This window comes from Mycteria americana, chromosome 6, assembly GCF_035582795.1.
Source record: "Mycteria americana isolate JAX WOST 10 ecotype Jacksonville Zoo and Gardens chromosome 6, USCA_MyAme_1.0, whole genome shotgun sequence".
NCBI lineage: Eukaryota > Metazoa > Chordata > Aves > Ciconiiformes > Ciconiidae > Mycteria > Mycteria americana.
Genome location: NC_134370.1, coordinates 7,239,122 through 7,251,865, shown reverse-complemented (window position 1 = coordinate 7,251,865; position 12,744 = coordinate 7,239,122). Strand labels below are relative to the sequence as shown.

Sequence of the window (12,744 nt, the reverse complement as noted above, 5' to 3'; positions counted from 1 at the left end):
GCTGGATACGTGTCTCTACCTGGAGTCTCAGCACATCTCTCTCAGTTCCCTTGGTCATTTGGGCACTTTTCCCACAGAAACAGCAGCGTTGCACACAATAAACCAACTCTGCACATGCAGGTTTGTGTTGTGTGTGCATCTGCTCTGGGCTCCATAGAGCTATCGGAAATAATCAGAGTCAGTTGGACAGAGACACCTGCTACCCACCCCACCCCACCCCGGTTTCAGAAAGGCTAACCCCAGCTGCTGCGTTGTCAGGAAAACGCTTTTGCTCATTGAAGTTGCAAATCTCTGCTAGCTGGCTGCTTGCTTTCACGTCCACAGACTTGGAGGCAACACCTATAGTGCACTACATCTTGACCGAAGTCACACATTTTAAACATTTGGAAGTTCTGCCTTAAGGAAAATTAGACCAAATAACATGTTTTAATGAAAAAGTAAAATTATCAGAGAAAGTCTTCTGAATGTCTCCCTTGGTACTGCCAGCGTTGCAGCTTGTTTTATAAAGAATTTGATTAGCTGATAGATGGACAAAAGGTCAGGTGTCCTCCACACAGTCACAGGGGAAACACCATCAGAGAAATGGTGTAAGTACCATGGCAAACGTATAGAAACAATTTTATGAGAAGGCTTATTTGTTTGCTGTCCTGTTCAGTGAAGGTCAACAAATACTGTGTCTTGAAGGGCTGAGTGAAGTAGCCTGTAGCAAAACTTACAGAGCTGTCAAAAAAGGTGAGTTTACATTTTAAAGTACAGTGATGCAACATGACATTCAAAATAACAGCTAATGGGGAGTTACACAGCCTGGAAGCTTTCATCTGATCTGAATCAGATTTCGCTTCTTTTCAGTACTTCAGTGAGGTGCCGAGTGCTGGGACATGGGCAGTACCAGATGCAGCCCAGACACAGCTGCCTGGCAGGGGTCTCCTGGCATTCGGGCTGCCGGGGACAACTGTGGTAGTGCAGGGAAGACCAGATTGCATTTGGCTTGCGATCCTCTCGGCTCCCACCAAGAACCTGGTATTTATGGGTGATATTGCGTCCAGCTTCAAACCTAGCCGCCGTGCTGTTTATCAGCGGTTGCATCCTAGTGAACAGGAGAGCAAGGGGGAGAAGCCGCGATCAACCTCTCAGCAAAAGACGGAAAGGGTCTTGCAGGCCCAGAGGCTTAATTTGGAAGGAACGGCGATCTCCAAATTTTTGTGGACACGAACACAACTAACCTTGAACAAGTGTGTGACATCTCAGCTGTTTTCATGCCATTTACTGAAATGGAAGAGCAGCTGGGAGGATCTCCTTTGTCTTTGAAATTAGAAAAAACAAAATTTAGAAGTGGAGACTTTTTTCTCAGAGCATGTTAATGGCACTCAGAAGTAACTGAATATCCATGTCTTGTTTCTCAGATAATCACTAATCCAATTCCTAGTTGCGTTCTTTTCTTAAAAATTAAACAGGACGGCATCATAAAACTGAGATGTTGCTTTGCCAGCAAAATATTTATACAAAGGTTTTCAGTTTCTGGCCATAAATGAGAAGATACAGGAGATAGGAGATTTTTATTAAACCCTGGTGAAAGTAGTTTGGACTTTTGAACTTTCATTAAACTGTCTGGTCAAAAAGGCTAACGTGATGAGAGAAATTTTTGTTGTTGGATCAATTTAAGCACTTTTTGCTCTGCCAGAGTCTTGGGCCACGAATCTGGTTTCAGTTCCATCAGCTTTACCCTAGTGTTACTCTGTTGACTTGACTGGCATCATTTCTGATTTAACATTATTGTAAGTGAGATCAAGAATCACTTTCTTTGCCTTCAGGAAACAGAATGGCCATTAGGGAAAATATAGGACTGTACTTGTTAAAACTACCCAGCGTTTTGTTTTGAATACAGGAAAACGTAACAGGTTTCTGCAGCTGTTTCTGAAGAGTTAGCAGAGTATTCTCTGTCACACGCTCAGATGTAATGGTCTTAATCATGGTGTATGGCTCTCCTAGCTGCCACAGGACATTTAATATGTTCAAAAAGGTGTCTCTGTTCCCTTGTAAAAGCCGAATTTGCTTTTACGGCCATTACCCATAATGCAGTGGGAGAACAGCGTTAATAACCATTTCATCGGGGCTGCAGAAATCTTTTGCACCTCTCCAGGGAAGAAGCAACTTTTTCTTCCATAAGCGGCCAAAGTGTTACCTTTGGAAGCTTTTGCTCTTGGGATCCAAACGCTTTCTTGCACTCATAACCTGCGCTACCTAATTGTTCTCCAGGGGAGCAAAAGTAGATTGGTAGGCTGGGTTTTGGCTTGTAGTTGTTTCTGGCTTTGTTTGACCATTTGAAGGCTGTAGGTATGCACGGTACTCAAACAGGGAAAATGGCAGTCATGGGTATTTAATGGGAGCGGTGGGAACTATGAAGTCTCAAGGAAAATCTCAGGAAGGATCATACAAAGGCTCCCTAGAACTGTATGCAGAGTTGGAAAGGGTTGGGTATGCTCCTCCCGTACACGTGGTGCAGCTGCTCTGCCCTGAACACTATGAAGGGCTGCATAATGACACAAAATGTTTTGCTGGTCCTACAAAACCTTTGGAAATGATCAGCCTGTGAAAAAAGTGGGGTTTTTGTTACAGAAAGTGAAGTGATCTAGTGAAGTGTTTGCACTACGCTGTAAGGCTTTAGTCCATGTACAGAATGTCAGTGTATTTATGTCTTTACCTACCCTGATATTGTCGGCTTGCTCTCAGTTTGCCCAGAGGAAGAAGGGTTCAAAGGTCAGCAATGAGTTGTTTTGAAAAACCAAGCGATGACTGTATCTCCCACAAACTTGGATAGAGGAATCACAGTTCATGCCATTTTTAAATACTTCCCACATTGTCTTACAGTTTCTTTTGCTCATTCTTCTCCTCTTTCCCTATAAGAATTTTGTTCCTTCTTTATGCAAAAGACTTAGCTGATGCTTATAATTTATTTTTTAAACGTACTTTGATCTCAGACAAAATTTGATGGAATTACTACTATAATAATGCATCATGTGCATGATCTTCAACACTAACCTCAAGGCAGATTACCTCTCATTGGGAAATGAAGTTGCCTGGCATGAGCAGGAATCATGTCACTTGGTCTAAATGCCTAATTATGGGGTTTAGTACTTAGCTTTTGAGTCCCTATTTTGGCCTATAAATGTTGAACAATCCTAGATTTAATTAGTAGTAACTTCAATTAGAGGCCCTAGTGTCAATTTTACTTAAGCACAGCTCCATTCACGTCAGAATAGACACTCCTGATTCACAGCAGTACAAAGACTACGAAGTTCGGTGGTGTTTCTGTACCCTATAAATCAGAGAGATGTTCTCTGATTTATTAAGATAACCAGGTCTCAGAGCAGTGGACTCAGCCACGTACAAACTTTGGGTTGCTGATGAACTTGTGTAGCACACCCCATTGAGTACGCAAAGTATAAAGTACAGGCATTAATTCGTATGGTTCCTAGCCCAAATCAACTGAAATACTGCTAATCTTTAGGCTTTGCTTCCTATCTGAATATTCCTTTAAAAGCCTTTTTCTTTTTCTCTCCCCCCCCCCCCCTTTTTTTTTTGGCAGTAGTTTCAATGCAGCAGCTGTAAGACTGGAAAACAGGACTTTTGAGGTTTTTTCCTATTTCTTTCGCTGCTTCACTCTTGCCTTTACTTACTCTCTCGAACTAAAACTGGGACTTAGATTTAGTCACAGGCATCTACAGTTAGGAATTTCTTTAAGTTGTCTGATTTACTGAGACTTGTTCTACAGTTCTTAGTTCCTGTCAGACTCAGTGGCCAATCAAGCTGAGAAAATCTGGCTTTGGCTCAGTCTCTTCATCTTTTAGATGATAATGTGGGGGCTCATCTACCTCTCAAGAAACTGTGAGACTTCTTAATTATTAGCAATATACTCTGTCTGTGATTAAAAGTGGGTGTTCCCTAAATATCTTTTGCTGAGGAAATGGAGGAATATATGGAGGAAATGAGGAAATATTTCAGTGAGGTCAAAAATACCCAGCATGTTCTGCAGATTGTCTGTCAAGGTTGAACAGTGAGACTGCATTACGCAGCATGCACAGACAGTTCTCTAAACCATGTTCCTATTTAAAAACATTCAAGTGGAACAAACTTACTTTTTCATGTCACAACCAGGATCATATTCACATTTCAGCAGTGGGAAGGAAAAGATAAAAGACTTAATTCAGCTTTCACCATGCTGGAGATTTTCTCTGGCTCCACCTCTGCCCCTTCCTCTGTCCTCATTCCCAGTGTTTTTGAACTCTGCCTGCAATGCATTTCAGTGCTTGCCAAGATATCCCCAACTAAGGGTGAGTTAATGAGAACATCTGGCCGCGAATGAGTGATGATGCTCTGTGACCCACCTACTCAGCACATCTGGTGGTTGTGGCCGTGGATGGGGAACCTTACCGAGTGTTAAGGCTTCTGCAAGGAAAGAGAATTTTGTCATCTATGGCTGGATTTATTGAAAATACCCAAATCCACTTGTTTATATAAAGGGGCTTTCATGTCAATGGGAGAAATGTCTATAAGTAGGTGCGTGCACACACACATACACATGCATGTACACTTTTTTATATAATTACGGTATCCTGTCAATAAGTAAGAATGTGGACTGCCTAAAAACTGTCTTTATAGATAATTAGTCCCAAAGGTCCTAAACTGGTTAACCATCAGGGGATACTGCAAAAGACCTCTCGTTGGTAAGGGCTTTTTGAAGGGGCTGAATGTACGTTCTCTCTAAAGGGAGGAGAGGATGAAAAGAGTTTATGTGCTTGGTTGGCAGAGTTCCTTTTTGAAGTGATTATTTTAAAACTGCTGGATTATTTTTGTCCTTCTAATGATGAATTAAAGTGTCCGGACACTTTTGCGAGCATCTTTTTATACTATTTATATATAAATCAATAAATACCAATGCTCTACTCTTGTTTTCCTTTGCTGGTTAAAAAAAAAAAAAAGAAGATGGATTTTTCAGACAGCACAATGAATCATCAATGAAGTGAAAACACTGGGCAAATTCTCTTTTGTTTAAGAGAATGGCCTGTACACAGTTCAGGCCAGCACATTTTTCATGGGATGCAAGGGAGCAGTTCAAAGAACTGGCAAGGAGTGGGTCCTGCATATTCATGAGGCTGGGCAAGGAGGTGAAGGTACAGGAGAAGGCAAAAAAGCAATGTGAGGAGAGAGCGGAATGTGGAGCGAGTTACCACGGTATCCTATTTTACTGCTGTTTGACGTAAAGCTCCTTTGCTTTTACACAACCGCTGGAATTGAATGGAAGCAGCTCAGGGCATAAATAATGAATGTGTCTTTCACACGTTAAGAGAGGAGAATCTGCACCGCATCACAGAGATAATGTGCTTCTCTCTTCTCTCCCCAGTCTCCAGCCTGTGTTCCCGAAGTCAGTCAAGATCTTATCCAACAGACAGAGGAGAAACTCGAAAACAGCCCCTGCAAAGAGCTATTCTCTCACTGTACAAAGTAAGTATAACTCGATACCCGAAGAGCGCAGGGCTGCAGTCAGCAGCTTGTAAGGAATGCGTCAGGTAAAGAGAGACATTTCAATTTGAACCTGACGCATGTATCTTCGGTTTATGTTCATAATCCTAGAGGCATTGCTGACAAGCGGTGAAGTCATTTCATCTGAACAAAATCTAATAAATATTTCCATGCCATTATATACACTACACACAGGCACTTAGTGTTTCAGGTATTTGACAGAGTGTTCTAGCCAAGTAAACCAGCCATGGATTTCATGCTGTGTGAAAAGAGCTACAATGATAATGTATCCAAAGAAAACATCTCTGTTTCAAAGTGAATAAAAATTAAGTGGCTATACAGTCCATTTAGACAGAGGAATGTGCAAACTTGCTCCGCGTGGCTTTTCCAGAAAATCTTCACCAGGAGAATGGGGCTTTTTTAATGCTTTCTGTCTGTCTGTGGCGTTCAAACGAACGTGCATTATTTCATCCTTTGTCTGGGAAAAGGCTTATCAGTTTTTGTAGCGGCGAGGCGATTTGTACTATTATGCGCTAAAGCTCCAGGTATGCAATCTGCATTTGCAAACACTGACCCCGGTACGTTCACGCCAGTAGATCATAAACCAATAAAAATATGAAAAGGAGGGATCATCGCAAGCTGGCCCATGTGGTTTCTGGCTGAGCACGGTTTGTTTTCCCTGGATGATGTAATGGGGATTTGTAAAATTCGCTCCACTGTCATTCATTGTTTTGACTCATTTCATTGACCTTTTCTGTTTTCAGTTATTCTTTGCGTTGGTAGGCGATGTGGGTTATTTCTGGCCTTCTCTTATAACATAACCAGTTTCCTTGCATTGGCCTGGTGTCATGTAGAGATGCTCGTATAACTCACACCAGTTGTGTGTGCCAGTCCCAATGACAAAGGCAGAGCTGTGCTTGACACAAACCCCCCTGATGCCTGTTTCCAGTTCTCAAATCGGTTTGAAAGCTGACAGTTCCCTCTAAAATGCACTTTGTTGTTGCCAAAGAGGGGAACTAAAAAGCAAACAAGCGGTGAAAGGCAGCTATTGTTCTTTGAAATGCGTGCAGCTTTTAATTAACTGAATGGAATAGGCTAGCGTTGGACACCACTTAATTCAGGCTCGTATTCACCAACAGCCATTCCGTCGTCTCAGCTGCAATGGATAAGTAAGCCAGGTTTGAGACCGTGTTAATAAATATGCTGATCATTTCACATGGACTGAAATGGGGTCAAAAGGAAGTTTTAAAAACTTGCTGTTGGTATTTACCAAATGTACTGAATAATGTTAATTTTGGAAGAGTTCACAGTCAGACCAAAAAAGGGAGGCATACATACAAATATGAAGCTTGCTATCGTGTAGGAGCAGGAACGGGGATGAGTTTCAGACACGTCTTCACAGATAAGATCAGTCTGTGGGAGAAATGCATGTATAACTCTAACTTCTGCTTTGACCTTTAATATTTTGACTGTCTGCTTCTGCCCCCCTCCAATTTCCCTTATAATTTTGGCTTTGAATTTGGACATTTGTTAAAGCTCATTAAGACTTACTTTTTATTTTATTTTGAAGCTTGAATCCACTTAGGGGAAACCATATGATCTGTGTCCAATCAAAGCTAATGAAGACAACAACAATTTGACTTCTGAATACTGAATATGTGCAATTAACCTGCCTGTCCCAAATTGACGGTGCAAGAATTATTACCAAAAAAAATTCAAACAGCTGAGAAATTCCAAAAACTTATGAATAGTAGCTCATGAACAGGGAGGAACTAAACTGAGGAGACATGTTATTCATGGTGACTTGGTTGCTCAGGTCTAGAACTGCCGCAGGGTAAGACATAGATTATCCATTCCCAAACCAGCGTAGTCCTTCAGAGAGGATTTCCTTCTCCAGCAAAACCTAGAAATGTGTCTGTATACCCTTAGATACAGACACAGAAGTGTCTGTATACACCAAGACAGAAATACTCATTTCTTGTGGGCATTTTTCACCCAAAACCAAGTTTTGTCCCTGCCAATGCTGCCAGCAGAGGTGGATGCAGTAGCCCCAGTAAGCAAGGCAAGAACCAAAACCAGCAGGTCAACAACCTCCTGTGAAACAACGTGACCACCTTCATCTCAGGCAGATCTCTCAGTTCAGCCCATCTTTTCTCAGCTCTGAACCCTTGGCCTTCCTTATGGGATGCCGGTTGGTCTCTGGATGCTTGTTGCCTGTCACAGGCAACATATTTCTCACATTTGCAGACTGGCCTTTTTATTCCTTTATTCCTTTGATTATGCAAAAGACTTTGCATCCACTGCGTGAGCCCCAAAATTCTTTTCTTGATCCAGAAGTAAATCCACATCCCTGTTCAGACTTTCTTTCCTCTTTTTTTACCTACAAAGCACATAGCTATTAGGAAAAGCCCTTTGACTTTAATGACAGTTATTACTTCTTCCGTATAGCAGGAATTGAAATTGATTTTTTTTCTCAAAATAACCCTCTGATGGTCTATCTTTGACAGAAACGGGCTTCAGCCAGAAATTTTCAATCCAGATGTAAACATCCCTCAAAGTTTAGGAGCTCAGTTCCTAAGGGTGTTGTGTTAAGCCCATCTTAATTTACTAACAGAAGCGAAGATATTTGTTGTCTAGTGACTAACAGCCTTTGTAAAAGTCCATTGAAGCCAGTGGAAGATGCCCTGTTAATTTTCAGCAAGCATAACCAGTACATATTACTACTCAGCTTGTATAAGGCCTCCTGTTATGAAATCCATCAAACATATTACTTTGTTCCTAGATTGAAACCGTGAGTAAAATAAAGCACAAAATAAAGTAGAAGTAAAGTGATCCTACCATAGAAGTCTGGATTTTCTCCTCTTGTCTTTTTTCTCATTTGCTCCAAGTTCAGGATTATAAAATACTTATATATCCTTTTCATCTGAGATAGATCTGTCCTTGACCACCTCAGTGGGGAACCATTCCAAGAATTCCTAAACAGCATGTACTTCGACAGGTTTCTCCAGTGGAAGTGGTTGGAAAGGTAAGTGTCACCATATTTTTTTTCAAATTAAAAATGAATACAAAAGGTTTATTTTCACTTTCCATGCAAAGCCTTTAGAATATAGTCAAAATCTGACAGCTGAGATAGTACGTTTGCTCCCTTTGCCTTCAAGAGAAAGATAGTTTGGACTTTCTGCAGCATTACTGTGCCTTATCCTGATGTTTGCCATTTATGGCCCTCTCTGTGCGGCGATTCTCTCCCTCTTTTCACAGTTCTCCTTCAAGAAGGTCCATCAAGACTCATTCCCCATTTCCCTGAGCTGTACTCCAAAGAAGCTCTCCCAGAGAGCTCCAAGAAGGCTTTCCTAATTTTTGCATTTGTTTGTGTTTGTTGTTAGAAGGTTCATGAAGAGGTAATGGCTTTAGCCACAGGAAGATGCCATATAGAAAAGTCATGGTTATGTTGGCATTAGACTCAATTTAACCGTGAGCTGAGTCTCCGGCTCTGACCGTCCAAAAAGAACACTTGGTGTCTGGGATATCTATAGTGCTCCTTCATCGTCCCTGAATGTGCTTACACCCATAAATACTCTCCAGCTGCTCCCCTCCCTCTCAGGGACACCGCACCCCTGAAGGTGACACCGCACCCCTGAAGCATGCACCTTTGCTTGCTTGCCCAAGCAAGCAAGTTTGCTTGCCCAAGTTTGCTTGCCCAAGCAAGCAACTTGGGCACCTTTTCTGCACACGCAGTGTGCTTGTGCACAGCAAGTGCATAGAGCAAGACCTATGGCCTATAAAAAATAGAAATCCAAATCTCCTGCGATCTGAGAAACGTCTGTGGCCAATTTCATTGTAGGCCCTCTCACGACGAGCTACTCGTGGCACAGCTTGAAGGACACATTGCACTTTTTTATAACCTACCCTTGTGCATCTAGAATGCTAAATGTAAGATACACATCGAGTCTCTGCCTTTTGCATTTGCAAACACTGTGCCCAAGTAAGACTGAAACAAATGCTGCTTGCTAGGGAAGTAAAGACTAAAACAGAAATCCACCCCAAAACACCAGGAAGCCAGTTTTGGCTTCTAAAGCTCAAGTGTTCAGCCATTTAATGGTATTAGGTACATTAGGCATGTTAGGTATGATTAAAGTACATTCAGCAACTTCACTTGTCTTTCTGTTTAGCTATGCTCTGAATATGGTGACTTTTTCTCTGGACCAGTTACCACAATTATTAAATCACTGTAAACAGAGAAAAATACGGCATATAGGTCCTCACGCCATATTTATTGGCTAGACATTTCTGAGCACATTTAATAACCAGGTAGCCTTAGTGGGTATTAATTTGCAAGGAAAAGGGCCTTTGCCTTCTCCTTGTCAGTGAGGGCTGTAGCAGACGTACAATGCTGGGTAACAGCGACCTTGAGTTGAGAGAAGCCCCGGTTTCCACAAATGGAATTAATTACGGCAGATGAGTTAGGGCCAGATCCACGAGCGGTGTGTACCAGCATGATGCCTCGGAGATCAAAGGAGCTGTGCCAGTTCCTCTCCCTGGAAAGCTGCAGAGCTGCTGCACAAGAGGGAAGGGAAGCAGTGGGCAGAGGGGAGAGCCTTTTCACGCCAAGACGTGCTCCACATGCCATCTTTACTGAATCCAGCATTTACGCTTCCATTTCGATTAAAAAAACATCAGATGATTCATCTTTAGCCAGGCTATTTCCTATCTATTTTCACCTTTGGGATAAGGAATTTTCTCAAATGCTTTGAGGATTTGTTTTTTCCATTCCCCCAACAAACGTGACAAGGCGTTGGATGTGCCTATCCGGCTTAAGAAGCTGGGAGAACTGTTTTTAGGATTAGCAAAGAGATGTTAGTAGCACGGAGTGATCAACAGCTCCTTCTGACAGCCTGCTGGCTCCAACGGAGGAGTCAAACAGTCCATTTATTCCAGGGACATTGCTGAGCCTGTAGTTATCGCTGCTAATTGTGCATTTGCAGTATCTTCACAGAAGCCTGAAAATAGCATCTTTTCCTCTTCTAGTTTTGGCCTTCTGCGTATTTTTCTTCCCCCACTTTTAAAAACAATAATGAACATAAATGAAACGATTCGCTTTAACATTTATTCCTTATTGTCATCAACCTCATCATCACTGTTGTGGGAACAGCCATGTTATTGTGCTCCCTCTGCCGACTGGCTGCCCGCCAGAGGAAAACAAAGCTGGTAGGAATATTCATATCGACGGCTAATATAATTGTAAAACTTCGGTGATGGAGCAGTGGATACAAAATTGGATCTCTCCGAATCTAGAGCTCTTCTTCTGTTGCGTTATAAAACTTTGATGATAACAGATGTGGTATAAGTTAGATGTAGGGCTGGAGCCCTTTTGGTAGAGCAGAATTTTGTGGGAATCCTGTAAGATCTAAGATCACATAGTGATCGTGTCTAGTGATTGTTAGGGAGCACTCTGCCCTCAGAAAGAAAGACAGAATTATTTAACCCTTAATTTGGCTCTTCAAAGGAAAGAGATGCTTTCCCTCCCTTCTTGCCCTGCTCTCCCAGGAGGCAGGTACCCCAGGGCTTGGAGCCTGGCTTCCTGCTCTCCCCTCCTGCAAACGGGACCTGAACCCACCTCTCTGGTTCCCGGGATTGTTTCTTTCCTTGTTTCACATCAGTTTCCTGTTTTGTTTAAGGTCAAGAAACCAGAAATATTTTCTGGTGGATTGAATTTTGGATCTCTTTTTCTCATCTTGAAGACCAAGCAAAGCAATAGTGTTAGCCCAGCACTACCCTTAAAAAATTCCTATATATCATGAGAATTAATATCTTGTTGGAAGCTCTCAGGCCTCCTCTTTGCTTAACAAAGGCCAAAGCTATATAAGGGAGATTCAGAACCCTCCGTGGTCCTAAGATGCTAGCAGAAATTATACTGATGACTCACTAATGTGTTGTATTTTATTACAGCTTAATATGTTGGAATTGAAAAGTTCAAGCCATACATAGTATTGAAGTAATGTAATTACATAATTATATATTATATTATATAATATTATTACCTTGAAATAATGTGATTATATAATATTTATCTATTTTGCTTTTCAAAAGTATGCTCTGAAATAAATAAATCACAGAGAGTGCATTAAATGTAGGGTGTCTTCCCCCCCCCCCCCTTTTCTTCCAGGCAACCAGTAACAAAAAACACGTTTCGGCAGTACAGGGTACTAGGGAAAGGCGGCTTTGGGGAGGTGAGTAATTCTGAAAGTTTCTGTTAAGAGTGTTTCTTACTTCTCAGGCTCTGCAGGTTACAGGAGCCTGATGCGACAGAGGCTGATTTTCATTAATTGCTGACAGTTTTACTTACCCTCTCATGACACTGTAATCTCAAAAGAACACTTTTGAGAATTATTTTGAATTCGACCGTTGCGTTCACAGTGGAATTAGGGTCACACCCTTATTTGTATTTTACGGATGGCTCGAGGTCGCTGCCTAGGCAGCAGAGTCAGAGGAGGCCCGGACAGGCTTTCGCGGAGCAGATTACAATCTGCACAGACAAAAGGAGGTGGGGTAGGAAGCAGAGGGAGGAAAGTGAAATAATCAAACCAATATTACACAGCAGGTTTGGAAACAGTAGTTGGTTCTCCAGCTGCCCCCGCCTATGCCTTATTCGCTAGGCTGCCGTCTCTAACCTTAAAAGGACTAAATCAGATCAGATCATGAGGAGTAAAGTGCAACCCAGACACAGCGTTTGCTTCAATTTACCCAGCAATTGTTCTCTTTAATTCGCAGGTCTGCGCTTGCCAAGTACGAGCGACAGGGAAGATGTACGCCTGCAAGAGATTAGAGAAGAAGAGAATAAAAAAGAGGAAAGGCGAATCCATGGCACTAAATGAAAAGCAGATTTTAGAAAAAGTCAATAGTCAGTTTGTAGTGAGTATTGAACTCCCCAGTGCTCAGCTCCCTGCTCACCTGCCGAGCACTGTTCTTGTTGAATCCGATGCCTCCTCCTCCTGCTACAGGAAAGGTTCCAGAAGCTGACTCCCTTTGCTTTGCACCTTAGTCCTGCTCCATGCACCCTTACCAAATCTCATTTTAGTCTCTGGTCTGTGAGAAATGCACCAAACAAGGTGCCGGTTCCTACCATGGGAACGTGATGCATTTTACAGCCTTGACTTGCATCAGGGCTGCATCAGGCTGAGCTATTTTTATCCAGCGTGATTACCTGAATTCCCAGAGTCTGGGAGG

At 42.2% G+C, this 12,744-nt stretch overlaps 1 protein-coding gene across 4 annotated transcripts in view; it reads left to right on the top strand.

Annotated features, from left to right (window-relative positions):
- GRK5 (G protein-coupled receptor kinase 5) overlaps window positions 1-12,744 on the top strand; it is a 348,710-nt gene that overhangs the window by 131,134 nt on the left and 204,832 nt on the right. For 3 of the 4 annotated variants that reach the window (XR_012776121.1, XR_012776120.1, XM_075504447.1), the window contains 4 exons: window positions 5,402-5,502; window positions 8,453-8,545; window positions 11,684-11,747; window positions 12,289-12,429. Coding sequence is in view for 1 of the 4 variants with exons in the window: in XM_075504447.1 (XP_075360562.1) it covers window positions 5,402-5,502; window positions 8,453-8,545; window positions 11,684-11,747; window positions 12,289-12,429 (399 nt within the window). In the remaining 3 variants the exon portion in view is untranslated. Of the gene's footprint in view, window positions 1-5,401; window positions 5,503-8,448; window positions 8,546-11,683; window positions 11,748-12,288; window positions 12,430-12,744 lie in introns of all 4 variants that reach the window. The other variant, XR_012776122.1, reaches the window with a different exon arrangement.